This window comes from Plasmodium fragile, assembly GCF_000956335.1.
Source record: "Plasmodium fragile strain nilgiri unplaced genomic scaffold supercont1.45, whole genome shotgun sequence".
NCBI classification, from domain to species: domain Eukaryota; phylum Apicomplexa; class Aconoidasida; order Haemosporida; family Plasmodiidae; genus Plasmodium; species Plasmodium fragile.
In genome coordinates, this window is record NW_012192625.1 from 1 (window position 1) to 17,868 (window position 17,868).

The window sequence follows — 17,868 nt, forward strand, 5'->3', positions numbered from 1 at the left end:
CTTCCACTTCGACTTCTTCCTCTACTTCCTCTTCCTCCTCGACTTCTTCCTCCACTTCGATTTCTTCTTCCTCCCCCTCGGAGGACGAATATATTTTGCGCCTGCGTGCCCGGGGCACTGGCACTTTCACGCAACTTTTTGCGGGGACATTTCGAATGGAACTCAAAGGGGCGCTACTGTCATTTCTGTCATTACGATAGGACGGCGTTGTGTCTACATCATAATTATACGAAGGCCCAAACCTTACAGACTTTTCCTTCTTTAACTGCTTACCACCATCTTTGCTTAGGTAATTAAATTTCTTTTCTCCCTTTTGATGTCCATCCCCTTTGCCACCCCTCCTACTAGGAATCAACTCACTTAAATTTTTATTCACAAAATATTTTTTTATAGGAGTGACTTTTTTGGAAGACTGTTCTTTTTTCTTGTCTTTTAAAAAAATATTCTTCAAAACGTTGGTTGCGTCTACGTACTTGTATTCATTTTTAAATATGAAATTTTTTGTGTGGCTGGTTACATTGTTCTCCTCATCTTTTTTTTTTTTATCAAACTTATTCATTCTTTAGGGTGTTGCGTGTGCGTGTGCATGTGTGTGGAAAGTCACCGCAGAGGAGGGAAGACACTAAACGGAGATGCACCCGTGCGGGAAAAACTACCAACTGGATGAGCAGTATATTTCAAGGCGCTAAATACACTGACTGCAAGGGATCCAAATTGGTACCCACATGAGAGTAAACGCATTACGAGCTCAAATCACTAGAAACAAATTTCGTACATAACAATTCAGAAGCGCGTTTTGATAGAAAAAAAAGAAAAAGACAGTAACACATAGGAAACCACGGGGAATTGAATTAAACGCAGCAGAACCTGGAGGGAATCGCAACGTAATGTGTATGTTATTCACAGCTGCCGTACAAACGGGGCGCAGTGCACGCACGTACATATGCGAAGCGGTAATGTAATTATAAGGGCAAACACGAGAATCGTTAAAAAAAAAAAAACAAAAAAAGACAAATAGTACACGCGCAAGGGATGTGCGTCGCACTGTTCCTACATACACAAATCTGTGCACGCGTGAGCGTGGAGAGGGACCAGAAACTCTGAACGATGTTTCAAAAAAAACTACTTGATGATGGAATATAATGACTGCTTCACAAAATTTAACATATCCTCCTCAGCGCTAGGCAGGAGGTGCTTATAGAGAAGCAAAACTTTGAAACCGAGCTTTTTAAATAGCTCATAGCGTTCGGAAAAATACGGAGTAAGAGTAAGGGTCCCCTGAAAAGTATCATTATTCCCTATACATTCTACAATTAAATTAAAGTCCTTTACAAAAATGGGCACACTATAGTTATACATATTTAGTACCTCTATTTGGCAATTTAATTTGAATAAAATTTCGCGGACTTCTTTTACAAAGGGGTAATCTAGGTGTCTACTTTTTCTTCCTACTGAACTTTGAAAGGACTGTAAAAAAGTCAACACTGAATTATCGAGACATTTTTCATCCAACCATGAGCAGAACTGGTTGAGAATAATCAGCTGCACCTCTTTTACAAAATACACATAGCTTAAGTAACTGGGGGTAGGGATACACATATCTGAACGAGGCAATATCAACCAATAGCGCAGCAAGTCATTTATAAAGGTTGTAAGGGCGGAGGATAATGCTTTATCCTGGTGCTCCTTTGCGACTTTTATCCTTAACAGATTTGGGATGATTTCGTACATGACCTTTTCCTCTTCCTTCTGATTAAATGTTAACACTTTGAGTCTTCTCACCAATTTATGAAGGTCCTTTTTTAAAATTATTCTGAAAAAATTGGTGCACTCTAAAATATCCGCTATTTCGTATAAACTGTAAAAATTAATGTTTCTGAAAATATGTTGACATATTAACCTTAACTTTTCGCAATCTCTATTTTGCATCCTCCTCAACCAAATAAGGTCTCTAAGTATTTTTCCATTACATTCTGCCTTGTGTCCTTTCGCGCGGGTATCACAGTGGGTCGTAATTTCATCACATTTATGCCCCTTTTCGTTACTACTCTCGTTTTCAGCGGATCTTCCATCAGAGCGTCTGATTAATTGGTTCTTCGTATAGACGCAGTAGCTTTCTTTTCTCTGCCAAAAAAGTATGCTTCCTCTTTTGCCCTCCAAAGGATCATACGTGACTGCGCCCAAGGATGGGTGGACAGGTCCATGCTTGTTGCTACCGCCAACGCGGATGCGCACCTTCACAGGAAAGGAACAAGTAGAAAAAGGAAATATGTGTGCAATGTCAAACTAAGCAAATGTGCAATTGAGCTACTTAATCGATACGTGCGAGAACACCAAATGATGGAGGTGTCACATCAGTCATGTGGCTGCTTCCATTTGTGAATGTATACATTTGCACCATTTCGTGGTTTAAAAAAAAAAAACACTTACCACCATGCGCATGGGTAAAAATTTACTCTGCAGAGGTACGTTTCTACAAATTACTCTCATCTTATCAATTTTAGGAACATTCCTTTCGGGCAAAAAAAGCAACCTCCTCAGGTGACTAACCACAAGTGTTCATGTTCATCTGCCCTTAATGCAGTTCAAACATATGTAGTACAGATTAGGTATACATTTTCTGGCACATCAACCAGGTCTGTGAAGTTATACATTCATTTTCCTTTTTTTTTTTTTTTTTTTTTTTTCCAACTTCATAGAGATTTTTACTTTTTTTATTGAAATTTTAAAAACTTCCTTTTTAGAACCATTTTAAACACTGGGTAGGAAAAAATATGGTTTCAACGCCGTCTCCGTTTGTGCATACATGAAGGGTGCGGATCAGCATTGAATGGGCCACACCCTTGACACGTCCATTCGTTTTCATATCCTCCATTTAATTTTACTTTATTTTAATGCAATTTATTTTTTTTTTCTTTATGCCCTTTCTTCTGTGTTTATCCCAAAGGGGCTTACTAAAAATACACGGCAGAGAGCCAATTGTAATCTTCCCACTTTTTAAGAACAAAACACACGCATGAGATGAAGCAAACCCGTGGGGGAACACACAGAACTTAGCAGACCACACAAACGTATACACCAGCACACAAATGATTACATATTATGCGTTTGAACCCCTCATGCTTCTTACACTTGGAGACAAACAATGAACCTTTATTTTACGCCTTTCTTGTTTCTCCTCCTTTGTAACGCATACTTAATTATAGGGGTAAATTTAAAAAGAAAATGCATCTCTTTATTCTTAAGTTATAATTTGAATAGTGCACATAAGAACAACCACCATAACCCTCTGTTTTGTTACAAAAAAAGGATAAAAGCGAAGGAACTTAGGAAGTTGTCAACCGAGGAGCTTGAGAAGGTACATAGTCTGAAATTTGTTCTATTCTGACAAGTGCTATAGGGCAAGGTGCATCTTCACCTTTTCCTATGTCACTGTATATACATAGGGCTCCTACGTGGGACAGCACCTGTGCATTCATAATATATATTCCCCCTTGAAGGAGCTTTCACATGTGCTCAAAAAGGGGACATAACTGAAGACGCCCCAAATGTGCCTTTAACCGCTTCACCACCAACACCGCAATACCATTTTTGTTACTCCCCGGCAGGAAATCATCAAGTGCAGACTGGACATACAAAAGTTCCAACACCAGGGGTTTCACGATATACATAACTATAACGTACATTACGAGAAAAATGCCAGAAGGAAATTAGCGCAGCTGCTGACCATATACTATGAGAGGTACCTTGATAAGAACGTTAGGATAAAAAGTAACTCTTCTGAAGGAGCAGACGTCAGTTCGGTACCACCTCCACAGGGGGACGAAGAAGCAAAAGGGGCCAAGTAGTCACGAAGAGTGTACAGCCAATATAGGTAGTGAAACGAAAACCATGACTCTAGGGAAAGAAAACGCGGGAAATTTATGACCCGTTTTATTTTCTTAAAATGTTTGTTTTATATTTGACTTACGTGTGAACAATTTATTGTCGAACGTTTGTGCCTTATGAGAAAAAGGCCCCATTTGACGAACCATTCTGGCAGCGCCCGTTTTTTACAGGCTTACATGAGTCTAAGCCTATATTTGGGTTTGCATAATGTTGGGGCACATATATACATATAAAATGTATAACGTACTTTTCCGTATGTTCAAGAATCTGTTCGACCTGAAAAAGTTTTTGCCTCGTTTTTATTGCCTTAACTTTTTTTGTAAATTTGATCGAAATAGATTAAATTCATTTACGTTAATTCGTAAATAACGTATGATTTTTGTGCACTTGTGGAGGCGCGCATTTTGGCGCATAAGCATATATGTATACGAATATATATTACCCGTATATGTATTTTTTTTTTTACCCCCCACGGGAATGTAACATAATATTCTTTTTCTTTCCACCCATTTTTACAAACAGAGTATTTTTTCCTGTACGCAAAAAAACATGTTACATATATTTGGCATGTATTTCATGTACAAAGCGTTTTGACCCATTTTGTAGGGGCCACGTTGTAGTTTTTTTTTTTTTTTTTCTAAACCACAGAATAGTCGTTACTTTCACGCGGTGGCGAAGAACTGTTTCAAAACTTCTCAACCACCTGTCAATTATTTGGCAGAACATTTCTTAGCCCATATTTTTATGTGCTTCTATTTTTTTATCATAAATAGTTAAAAAAGAACAAGCGGCATGGCTCCATACGCGGGCAACTACTTATATTAATCTGCTCGTTGTTATAGGAGAATCGTTTGGACTTTCTCTCTGCGTGAGAACGTGTAGGACTTGTAAAAGTCGGTCTTCCGTGCATGTCAACTCATCCCCTTTTGAATAATTTTGAAAAATTGTAAAAAATGAAGAAGTCTTTGAAGAATATCAAATTGAAATTAAGGAACAAAAAGAGGAAGGGAAACTTCGTCTCCTTCTACGACAGAATAAAAGAAATTAATGAGAAAGAGAAGCTGCAGGCATGTAGCGTACTCGGAGGCGCGAACTACGAAGACGGTGTTATTTCACAGTGGATAAGTCACGAATCTAAGGATGCCGAAGGTGAGCAAGCAATGGGAAATTCACCCCGCGCATGCATGTCTGTGAGGTTGTATATATGAGCAGTGGTATATACATCAACGTCTACACCCATGTGCGCGTCACCAGTGAAAGATGCACTGTGTTGCTGTGTTTCCATCGCAGCACACGGTCAACGGCAACGATGAAAAGCACGCGCAACCCCTTTCCCCCATACATAACTGTTGCGCTGTAGTAGGTTTTGCTTACTCGTCTTATCCATATTGCCTTATTATATTTTTTTTTTTCCCTGCACCCCTTTCTTATAGACCTAAGAAGAACGAACTTTTACGCAGCGTTACAGGTGTACCCGCAAAACTGCTTCAACAGTGACTTCAAAAAATGCTGCAGAGAACTACAGCCGTATTCGAAAAATCTAATGCTCATTTTGCTAAACAAAGACAAAATTTTTGGCACCATTTTCAAGTACATACAGAATAGCAAAATCCAAAATGACGAAAATTATTTTTATAAATTATTGGTGATTCTCATAAAGGATTTAAAAGATGAAAGCAAAAAATACATAGATCATATTTTAAAAATATTGTACGATAAAATTAATTTCAACAATCTGGACCTTTTGGAGGAAATATTTAATACCTATGCAAATATATTTCGAATAATGAATAGAAAAATCATAAGTAACGTTGATAAGTATATAAAAATATCTCTACCCCTGTTACAGCATCGAAATAGTATTGTAAAAATTTTCATTGCGGATAGTTTTTCCTACCTCTTGAGGAAATTATCCCTACACGATTTAATAGAGTGTTTTCAAAAGTTATTTTCCTTTTCCGATTGTGTGAAAAGGAACAAAGTCAGAGATTATTGTGACACGGTGAGCCTCCTCATGTTGGAAGCTCTAAAAGTAGACAAAGACAAATTGTCCAGAAAAACTTTGCCATTTTTGAAGTTTATAATTTATTCACTATTTCTGAACGAGACATATTATTGTGAGGAGACCGATAATCATTATGAACCAATTGAGGACACGCACTATATGCACTTTTTAAAAAAGGCAGTTGCGAGTTTCCTCATTGATATTTATAATTTTACGAAAAATGGGACATTCGAATTTGTGGAAATATTTCTAACCTTCATTTTGAGAAACTACTCCATCCTGTTTAGAAGATACTACAACGATGTGTTAGTTCAGTCGGACCAAAGTACACATGCGTTGCATTTGCTGATCAGTCAAAGGGGCCCAAAAGGGGTCTCCTCAATTTTTCCCTCTTCAGCCAACGCGGAGGGGTATAGTAGTGGGGTATTAGCTAATGCACATTATTTGCAAGGAGAGCATGACGCCGAAGTGGAGGCTTCTCCACTGAGCTATGTTCCGGATGGAGCACCAGGCGGCAGCTCCAAACTTCGAAACAGAACCAGCAACTACAACGACCAGCTTAGTTCTGATCACCCACACTTATGTAACAACCAAGCACAATCCTCCGAAACGGACAGGAAGGCCTTTTTTGCCAAAGAAATTTTTCACAGCTGTACAGACTTTTTTCTGAAAAAAATATTAAGCATATGGATAGACAAAAACAGCAAACAGAAATGTATAATTGTAGAAACCGCGCTTCGTGAACTCAGTAAATACGCTCAAGATGTGAATCGTTTGGAGTTAAATTATGTCTCCTTTTTTTATATATGGAATATCTACGACCACGTGTTTTTTTTACTAAATCGGGATGTGGTTTCGAATGAAGGCATAAAAAATATGTTCATCTCCCTCATCAAGGTGTTTATGAGCATCGTGACTGCACAGCACTGCAATGATGTAAGTAGCCACCACCCTCTTCGAGACTCCCTTTATCGCCGTTTCATTCTCAACGTGGATGAACTGTTAGGCAGAAAAAATCACAGCAGCGGAGATTCACACCTGAACGATATTCTGGAGTGTATATTTGTCAACATAGCGAGACATGTACAACAGGATGATATATTTATGCGTGTGAAGGAGTGCCACATGGTGGACGGACTGAAGGAGGGAACTGGCCAAAACCACTTTCCCGAAAAGGAAAATATGTCTAAACAAATTGACCCCTACAACAGCTCCGATGAGGGTGCTAATCTACATTTGGGAAAAATATCCCTCCTGTTTGACATTTTGAAGAGCACAACAGGAGGGGAGAGTAGCACCGCGGAAGATTCCCCAACACAAATGCAAACAGAGCTTCATAATTTATTTTCCACCACCTTTGAAAAAGTAAAAAACATACTTGCAATTTTGAAGCGAATTAATGAGTGTGCCAATGTGAACAGTTCAACGCACGTCGAAAACGGGGAAGAGGTTCTAAACGAACCCCAGAAAAATCTCCAAACAATAGTACAGTTTTTATTTGCATACGTCAGCCTACTATCAGAGATAAGCAGAACCGATGAGACCATACTACTTCTATGCACAAAAGGAAGTGCTAAGAAAAATGAGGAGGACAATTTTTTTACTATATTTGGAGAAATATGTGACAGGGTGGAAAAACTAAAAAGTAGGCATTCCATAGGAAGGAGACTTCACAAGGAGAACTCCTCTCCCGATATGAATTTTTACCTGAACAACATCATACTCGATGGAAATGTTATGATGACAAGGTTGGCGAAGACAATGTGTGAACAGAGCGAAGTAATGGAAAACGTCGTTCCAAGCAACAACAAGTTTTTACTCAACTGTTTAAGCAAGTGGGATAAAGACGAGGTGTGTGGTGTGGACTACCTGAAAAAAATAAAAAATATAATTACCAACTTGAACGAAATGAACTACTTTGCACACAAAACGGATGACTTATATGCATATTTAAAGGCCCTTAAAAAGTTGTTTCTCTGTTACGATAACGCAAATAGGAAAGAGTTCCTTCAAATTATCCAATTCGTAATAAGCATATGTATAGTACTCAGACGGGACAAAGGAAATTATTGTACTACAAATGAGCACAACATCGCATCAGGGGAGAGTAATAGTAACCCTGCTTGCTACTCCAAACTGTTGCCCCTTTTTGACTGTCTCATTTATTTAGAAAATGAAGAATACTTAGCTACGTACGAAAAGATTTATGAATCCAAAATTATTGATGTAGTAAATTATTTGACCTTTTTTAAAAGCTCCAACATTTTTAGCGATTACTTGATGAAGGTGGCCACAAAAATTTGTATTGTAGAATTGGTTTTTCTGTTAAGTGCTAGCTTGGTAAGTATCCCCAAGGCAATTACTGTTCACGTGAAAAACTTCCTGCGCTCGTACAGCATAGACAAACAAATGGACGACGAAGAGAGTTGTACCCACCAGATGGAATACTATTTTTTTGTACTAAACGAGGTATTCAAAATGGGTCAGGCAAAGCTGCTCATGGTGGAGGGGGAAGTGGGTAGAAAAACTACTCCAGATGAAGATTCCTGGAGTGACAACTGTGAGAAAGAGAACACTGCAGATGACAATGCGGAACGTTTTGTGGATGAGGTGGACGGAAGAGAGGATCACAGTGGGAGTGACGCGCGTCTCCACTGCTCTGCCCCGCTTGGAAACCTCATTTGGCAGAACATAGAAGAGTGTGAAATTACTATGCGACAATATGTGCTCACACAGAGGAGCAATCCATCGTCCACTGTTGAAGGAAGAAAATATGTAAATGCTGAAAATGCCCTCAAAATTGCATTCTCCGCCATCCATATGGTGATCGTGCCTCAAATGAATAGCCTTAACAAATCGTACAGAGCGAAACTGCGAGACATGTACGTTTGGATAATGAGCTATATTAATAGCAATTTCAGGCCCTTCGTCCAGGAGTTAAAATATTACTCTCTTCTGAATGTGGTGTTTGACATTGTTGGGAGTTTGAATGAGTTGTGTCGTGGGCATGGGGGCGCTTCCCTATCTGTCACATCTACGCAGCCACAAGTTGAGCAAATCATCCGCGCCGTAAAAATCTTCGTAAGCAAATTTGCGTACAGCATGCACATTTTGAGCATCCCCAACATGATCAAATTTTTGCATATACTGTGCTCGTACAACCGGAAATTAAATAACTACAAAAATGATATTGAGGAAGTGCTACTGGAGAAGAACATCAACATTACCAAATTACTACTGAACATAAAAGAGGAAGACAGCAGCGGGATTATGCCGATGTTGATAAAAATCATTTTCTGCATTTTAAAAAATAAAATGAAAAAAGGAAATAAAAAATTGAAGAAAAATATGATTTTTTACCTGTCCAACATTTCTTGTGACAATTACTGCCACATCCTTATATCCGTAGTGTACCCCCTGGTGAATGTATACGAGGGATCAATTGACTATGGAAACTTAGTCAGATACGGAGACAAGGAGAGGGTGTTGGTCAGTTTCCTCACCAATTGTCAGGGGAACTTTGGAGCGCACTGGATATACCAATGTGATACGCGGACGGTCAGTTCAGCCATTGCAGCGGCGAGTGCAGTCGATGGGGAAGAAATTTCCCTCTACTACGACGACACCTTTAATCACTCCAGTTGGCAATTTGGCAACCATATAATTGAAATAAAAAAAGACGCGCTGTTCAAAAACTTCCACTTCAACAAAAGCTTTAATCTTTTTATCGAGATACTGAAGATCATGAAGTACAAGCTGGACACCTACATGGAGTTTTTCTTCCATGTCTTTGTCACCATAGCTCACTACATCAATGTGTACCACTTGATGAAAAAGAAGGCCAAGGATAGGAGGATTTTGCTGGTGGTAAAGAAGATGGAGAGTCGAGACAAATGTGGAAGCCACGAGGAGGGGGAGGTGCCCCACATAGTTAGTAGCCCCGGCAAGAGTGAGTACGAGGACCAGGCGAAAGATCACCACCAAAAGATTGATCAAGAGCATGACCGTGACCTTGCCGCCCCCCGCGAACACAGTTTCGAACTCAGCGTCAAGGGCTCCTATCTGAAGAACGCCAACAAGAAGTGCATCGAGAACATCCAGTTCATCATGCTAAACTACGAAATGACAAATTGCAATTTGGAGAAGGCCAAAGATTTCTTCGCCTCCCTGTTCCGTAAAAATGTCAAGAACATAGGCAAACCAAATTTGTTCCTGAAAATTTTGTTTGACATTTGGAGCAAGAACGAATCGTATCACCGGTTCTACGATAGCATCATACCTAACTCATTATCCGTTTTAATAAAAGCTGTAAACAACCAAATAATTGTTAGCCGATTAAGCTACCATGAATGGAACGCACTCACGGAGAAGGTGTTCGACGTCGTTTTGCGCCTGTGTGGTTATGACCATTTGAATGAGAATGAAGTGAATTGGCGTAAAGGAGAAGCCCCCATAAAGGAACAGGAGCGCATGCGGGCGAGAGGCAAAAATAGGGGAGTACTGACCATAGTGGAAAAGAGAAAACGCTCTGATGTGTCTCCTTCGAATGGCATGAAGATATTGAAGCCGCTCATTCCAGACATTATCATATGCATCAAGAAAACCATTTTAAGAAGGTACAAACAATTCCTTGTAGAAAAGGAAGCGGGAACTGCACTGCGCAAAAAAAGAAAAACGGATGAATTAAAAATTATTAGCAATAAAGAACTATACATTCTAATTGAATTATCTGCAGTGAACAAAAACCAGACGTACAATTTGCACGTCATTAATATAATTATCACCTTCGTGCTTATGAATACCAGATCTCTGCATAGTACAAATTCTGACCACGTGCACAAGCTGAAACTTATATTGGTAGCTTTGAAGAGGTTACTCATAAATATATCAAGTGGGAAAAATGAGTACCCAAAGTGGAGGGGCAAAAAGAAATCCAATTGCAATTTGTCTTGCTATCAGGTAGCGCTCAGGAACACTACACTTAGATGTGCTAATATATCCCATACAGAAAACGTACAAGACAAAATACGTGCGAGAAAAAGAAGCGTACACTCATACCACCATGCTCAAAAATTGTACGTATGCTACAAAATAAAAACCATGGTGTACGAAATTGTCCAGAGATGCTATGACATAAGTTGTAGAGTCCTCGCTGGGGATCTCCTAATTATGATTGGTTGCATTTTTCTAAAAATTAGAAACATAAATAGATATTTAGAAAAGTTTAAAAAAAATATGGACACCTTTTTAAAAAAAACGAACGAACTTAATTATAACTCCAGAGTAGTCCTAAAGCAGATCGTGAAAATTCCTTTAAAAAATGATCAGGCCAGGAGACAGAATTATTATTACACCTTCCTTCAGATTGCCCAGATATTTTGCGGCCTTAACATTTGCAATGAGAACAGCTCCCAGCATGAATACGACGCGGATGTACAGTTTTTAATTTTCCTCGATTTGTGTAATGTGAAAATGTCTACCGTTATGAAGAGTTATACGCTGGGAGGGGACGAGTACCCAATGGGAAGCCACAACAATGGAGAGCTACACAAGGGGAAGAACAGGAAGACCGAGGGGGTGACACCCGACGGGATGACAACCCACGGGACGAAGACGCCTCGGAAATTTACCTTTGATCACCTTTTTTCAAATAGCAACAAGTTGCTCCTTGAAATCCTCGTGAGACATTGCTCCTTTTTAATTTTTAACGAAACGGCCAATGATATGGTTAGGGACAAATCCGTGCAGTTCATATTGTTCTTCCCGAAATTCTTGAAATGGCTACTGCAGGCATATGAAAGGAGCGATGAAAATGTGAATCACCTGAATATCTCGCGAGACGTCAAAATATGTGTCCACTTCGTACTCAACATTATAATACCCAAAGCGCTCAATGCACTAAAAAAGAACGTTAACGATTTTACCAAAATAGCGCTACACATTATCTTCACAACCATTAAGCTAGTTAACCCCCACATGGAAGCACTCAAACGATTAGATGTCGAACCCTTTTTAAGGAAGGTTAAGAATTCTCTAGTAAAAAATTATGTACTCAATACAGACACACATTCTTTGTTCTGCTTTAGCGCCGTAAAGGTGAAGAAGAATGAGCAGAGGATCCTTTCCGAACAGGAAAAGACCAACTTCAAAATTTTGGAAAAGCTGCTATTTCACGATTTACATCACAACGTAGTTGGAACTGTGCATGAAAGTACGTCTCATCAGAAGGGAAGGAAAAATGAAGAAAATAATAAGCGTATATCCATAATTGAAAATATTATAGACCTTAAATCAGAAAACAACTCCAAAGGTGTGGACAAATTAGTGGCCATTACCCCCCTATTATGGTACTATACCATTTCTAAAATTGTAATCCCACTTGCACTGAATTACATCCTTCAAACCAGTTCAAAAAAAGAAACATATAACAAAACTCTCAGCGCAAATAGTATCAAGTTGCTTGGAACGTGCACCGAGAGGGTGGGTGTCAAAGTTGTTTACAACCTCCTAGAGTTGCTTCTTTCAGAGTTGAAGAAAAACTCATTTAATAAGGTATACATCGAAAAGGCAGTAAGTCACATTGTGAGGACGTACGATTTTAGGGAGTTCCAGGGCATTCAATTGGAGCAGAATGTGGCCCGCCCAGGGGGAGCAGCCTCGGATGGATTTAAAAATGAGGAAGAAATAATCCCCGCCTCAGAGCACAGCGAAAGGATTGAACTGGGGGGAATTAAGGAGATAGAACCTGCAGAAGAAGAGCAGCTTGTGGACACCGTACCAGAAGGGGACGCACCTGTAGAGGCCAAACCGACGGGGCGGTCTAGTCCGAGCCCGCTCTGCCACAAGTTCATCCGGCGCATACTGCCGCAGCTAAAGCTACTAATGTTTGACAAATTAGCAATGAAAGACAAGAAAAAAGAAAAGAGCTACATAAATGACCAAGTCGTTGACTACAAAAATAAAGAGGCAGTGGCCAAGGCAGACATCATCATATCATTTTTAGTAATCCTAAACAAAATGAATTACAATTTTGAGAAAGAGTTACACAAAATAATATACAGATTATGTTCCTGCTTGTCGTCCAAAAATAACAATGTAAGAAGTGAATCGAAGAAGACCATGTGTTATATTTCCATGTACCTCGGTTTGAGCTACTTCGATTTGATCATAAAGCAAATGTCGGATTACCTGACCAAGGGGTATCACGTACCGATATTTTTGTGCACAGTTAACTCCATTCTGGAATCTGTGCTAAAAAAGAAGGACAAATTTTTAGACAACAATTACTTAACAATTGGCATTAACGCTGTAAGGGATGGAAATATCAAGAGATCCAAGAGAAAACAATCCGATCGGTTCAGCGGAAATAGCGCCACCCCACATGACGCCTTCTGCAACAACATCTTTAACATGATCAAGCTAGAAATAATAAACGAAATTGACAAAAATACGGAAGATGTTAACAAGAAGCATATAAAAAGAAAAACGAAGGAAGGCAAAAAGACCTATGGAAGGAATATCATTAAACTGTTAACAAATATAGTACCTGAAAAATGCATCGAAAATAATATCCTCACATTTTTAGAAAGCTTATTTAGTGGAGAATCTTTCGAAAATAACGAAGTGGATAAAAATTTTATTTTTAAAAAAAAATACATTTTTATTGTATCTTCTTACTTCAACAATTTTGTAAAAGGAATAGAAGAGAACAGAGGTCTATCCCCCCATTTTGTCCTAAACATTATTTACAAACTGTTAACAAAGTCGGTGTATTTTTTCAGAGGTGATGATTATCAAAATTTACGCAGTGTTATGCAAAATTGCGCCATTCTACTTTTTAAATACAACGTCTCTGACCAAGAAGTGCATACCTTTGGCAACTTCAAAAAGGGTATGCAGTTTTTTGTGCCCCAAGAAGCAATGGAAGAGAGATACTTGGGAATTAATTACCAACAGAAATGTGTACATTACCCTTCCAAGGGGAACAACAATATGCATATAATACAGGGGTCATTTCAGGAGAAAAGCATTTATGATGCTATTGGAACGACGAAGAAATTTGATTTCCAAGTCATTGCACAAGTGTTGGCTAGGGGTGCCCTCAAGTTATTAGCTTACGTGGTTAAGCGCTCTTCAGAATTGTTCGCGGAGGAGAGAAGGTTAAGAAGTAATGATGGAGATGGTCTCATAACTGATGCTAATAACAACATGGATCGTACTGTCCAAGGTGAGAAGTACCCTGTCGGAGCGATCAAAGAAACGCTAACTTGCAACTCCGCGTCCACCACCGTAGATGATAGATCGCTTAGCGAAAATGAAAACGCTCAGAAGGGGCGACTCACCCCTATTAGTAATAACAAGGGAAGCGCCGCAGAGGCAGTCGTCACCTCCGTGGGGCACAGAACTTCTAATACAGAAATAAACCATAATGATGGGGGCTCCTTTTCAAGCTTCCCCGAATTTATATGCCGCATTGAACCGCTCCTCGTGTACTTTTTCTGCTACGGAAAGGAAGACGTATTTGTGTTGGCCTCCAAGTGTATCAAAATTATTAAAAAAAAGAAATTTAGCGATTTTAGAAAGTTTGGAAAATTAATTATTCTCTCATCCGTAGACATACTAAAAAATATTCCCAATTATTACAGCAAAGAATTTGACAAGCTCATTCTGTCATGCATTGACACGTTGACATATCTCATACGAGGCAATAACAAAAATGACATTATATCTTGGCTGAATTCGGATCTATCCAGTCGCGGAAAACCTAGTGGTAGTGTTGATGAACCTACAAATGACGACACCGTTTCGAAGAAAAAGAGAAGACTGGAAGAGGCCACAAAGAGAACTAATCACAATGACTCGATTGGGAACACAGCCAAGTTAAAGAAACAAAAAAAGCTGAATTATTTGCTGGACGAAAAGGTCTTATCTTTGTATTATCCAACCCTAGCGGGGGGAGAACATTTGCAGGAGGAACAAGAAGAATCGACCAACTCTCTACGATACTGCTTAATTAACCAGATTTCCATGCTACTAGAAAGTAAGAACCATGTGTGGGAGTTGCTAATATTATTTAAAAACTGTATGCTAAGGGAAGACATAAATAACATCATCAGGAAGGGGTCGATTATCCTAAAAATGAACAGCTGCATTGATCAAATCTTCACCATCATGATAGCAGAGTCTCATAACTTGAAATTGTCATTTCTGTGTGGACAAATTTATGTCGATTTTTTGATGCGCTTTCCTATATCAAAGAAGGAAAAGAAAAAAAAGTTTTTCCAAATTTTAAATAATTTAAATGATGAAAATGACGACTCCAGAATTGCCATTTTGAATGCTCTCTACGTCTTCCTCAATAGAGCTAACGCCAAGTTATTAAAGGAGGAATTTTATTACGTTATTTTCGCAAGCATCATAGTGCATTTTACTAATGAAACAAATTACAAGTGCAAGAAGATGTATATTTTTCTGACCACATTACTATTTCAACAAGTGAACGATTTGACATACATTTTTAATTCATATAAAATATTAAAGCGCAACTTATTCTTTTGCGAAAAGGCATCTTTCACGTATACCTACTTATATTTGCTTCCTCTTTTCTCATCCATGTTTTCCGAGCGGATTGATTCATATGGACAGATGATTCAGGGTGATGAGAAGCTAGAGCAGGATGAGCGGAGTTCAGTGTCGAAGGAGGACCAAAAATGCAGGCGAGACAGAATATTGCAGCTAACGTTTCAGGGGAGTGATGATGGGTCGACGGAACATTACGAAAACTGGGAATCTAGTGCATGTCGCCAAGATGAACCTAATGTGGATACCTCCCTTGAGGAAGACACCCCGATCGAGGGACACAAGACCATTAGAAATTATTTCATAAAAGAACTATTAAAAAGCACAAAAAAAAAGCACAATACCATGAAAAACCCAAATGGAAGCAACAGTGTAGTTGTGACCGCTCCCCCCAGTGACATCATCCTTTTTATGAAAAACCAACTAGAAGATTTGTTCTTGTCGGTCATGTTTTATCTAATCGATAAGACATGCGCTGATGTGAAGGCGTTCATGAAGGAGGACAAACTATCTCTTCAAGTAGTAACCTCTGCGCAAAACATTACCCATTTTAGTGGCAACTATAAGATATACGCAACGATGGATCAGGATTTAGTATACCTCTTTTACAAGTCACTAGAGCAAATTTTTACCCATATGGATTTAGACTTGATAGAAGATCTGGTGCAGGAAAAACACGTACACAAAATGTACAAGCGATACTTTTTAAAGGAAGACCAACTAGAGTATCACAACGGACAGTGTACAGCGGATGGGGAACAGGAACCAAACGAAACAGCAAACGAAGATACAATCCATGACAAATTAATTTTGTACTTCCTATACTTTTGGAATTTGATCATTGAAAATGGACTGTTCAATAAAAACCCATATGTGCAAATCATATCGTGGAAGATGATGCTAAATTATATAAGTAACAAAATGGCACATCCGTATTTTCCTCTCCTATTGGTCAAGTTGTTTTCCTCAGATAAATTTATTATCAACCTGATTTTAAAGAAAGTTCTTTCTCTCCTCTTAAATTCATACTTTCTCGAACATTTCTACATATATCATAAAGAAATTAGTGTTTTGCTCTCCAAGATTTGCGTGCTGTTGGTTAACTTCCCGTGGATTACCAACGGGTTTGATGACCAAAGTGGTAACGAAGGAGTAGCTTGTGATAGGTACTGTGTGGGAAATCGCAACCAAGTAAAAAGGCAGTGTGATTCATCTTGTGGTAAAGAGACCCAGTATGCACATCTCAACGGTGCTTCAAATATCATTGCCCAGGAGACATCCATGGAGGAAAACCAAATGGACAACCAATTTAGCGGTTCAAGTGATGTCGAAGGAGACGAAGAATTCAAAAAAGTAAACAAAATTTTGCAGAATGAACAAGATAAAAATATTTCTTACGATCGGGTGGGAACTTTAATGATGACAAATTTAAAAATAAACAAGGAAATGTTGTCCTACAGCAAATTCTTCCTAGTGATGGTTACCCTTTCACGTGCCATCAACATCCATTTGATAAACAAGAAAAAATCTTTTGTGAGAATTCTAACAATTTTAAATACGTACAAAAGTATAATTCATGATTTCCCCCAAGATCTCTGGGCTCTCGAGAATGAGATAATTAACATCGTGCTCCCATCGTTATACAAAGTAGCTTCCATATTTAAAAAGAAGTAAGTTTCTTCGCGCACACACTGCGTGTACATCTAGTACGCATCACATGTGAACGTTACTCGTGGTGTGTCCCAATTCCTACGTGAACAACGTCTTTGTGAATGAATTATGGCCACTCGAGTGATGATCCTTCTCTGTACTCTTATGTACTGCTCAAAAGTGCCATTTTTTTCATTTCCAACCCCCTTTTTTTTTTTTTTTTTTTTTTTGCAGATATTTTGTCGAGGATGAAAAGATTTTCGAAGAAGAGAACACATACAACAAGCTCCTTTACCTATCGAGCTACGCGTGGGACATTATTTCTCTTCTGGAGGAAAAACTGCAAAATAATAGGAGCACTTTTAATAAAGCCTTCATTCAAGCGAGACAGGTACATTTAAAAAGAACAATTGTGCTTTTTTTTTCTTTTTTTCCTATACGCATTTATGTATGTAACAATTTTATGGTTCACCCAATGCGAAAGTCTTCAAAATTTATCGCATGCGCAGTGTACATGCATTACATGTGTACCCACTTTTTTTTTTTTTTTTTTTTACTCCCCCCCCCTGCAGAGGATCAACCGAATTAGGTTTATCAAAAAAAAGAAGAAGAATTTGTTAGCCTTGAAAAATCCCAAATTGTTTACCCTAAATAAGTTAAAAAGGAGGGAGAATAAAAAAATGCAAAAGAAGAAAATGAAAATCAACCTTTAGAACAAGTCTACATTGGGAGGAGGCTTCTTCACA

General features: G+C 38.7%; 4 protein-coding genes across 4 annotated transcripts; 2 read left to right on the forward strand and 2 right to left on the reverse strand.

Annotated features, from left to right (window-relative positions):
- Positions 1-7: 7 nt before the first annotated feature.
- On the reverse strand, positions 8-559 carry AK88_03711 (uncharacterized protein; the record flags this gene model as incomplete). Its single annotated transcript, XM_012481321.1, has 1 exon — positions 8-559. A coding segment is annotated over one exon (552 nt), but the record flags the coding sequence as incomplete, so codon positions are not given.
- Positions 560-1,122: 563 nt separating this feature from the next.
- AK88_03712 (uncharacterized protein) lies at positions 1,123-2,490 on the reverse strand (the record flags this gene model as incomplete). The annotated part of the gene is made up of 2 exons (XM_012481322.1): positions 1,123-2,235; positions 2,431-2,490. The coding sequence occupies 2 exons, from the start codon at positions 2,488-2,490 to the stop codon at positions 1,123-1,125; spliced, it is 1,173 nt and encodes a 390-aa protein (XP_012336745.1).
- A 655-nt stretch (positions 2,491-3,145) lies between these two features.
- AK88_03713 (uncharacterized protein) lies at positions 3,146-3,848 on the forward strand (the record flags this gene model as incomplete). The annotated part of the gene is made up of 2 exons (XM_012481323.1): positions 3,146-3,358; positions 3,609-3,848. The coding sequence occupies 2 exons, from the start codon at positions 3,146-3,148 to the stop codon at positions 3,846-3,848; spliced, it is 453 nt and encodes a 150-aa protein (XP_012336746.1).
- Positions 3,849-4,841: 993 nt separating this feature from the next.
- On the forward strand, positions 4,842-17,835 carry AK88_03714 (uncharacterized protein; the record flags this gene model as incomplete). The annotated part of the gene is made up of 4 exons (XM_012481324.1): positions 4,842-5,037; positions 5,322-17,142; positions 17,357-17,513; positions 17,695-17,835. The coding sequence occupies 4 exons, from the start codon at positions 4,842-4,844 to the stop codon at positions 17,833-17,835; spliced, it is 12,315 nt and encodes a 4,104-aa protein (XP_012336747.1).
- Between the last annotated feature and the right edge of the window lie 33 nt (positions 17,836-17,868).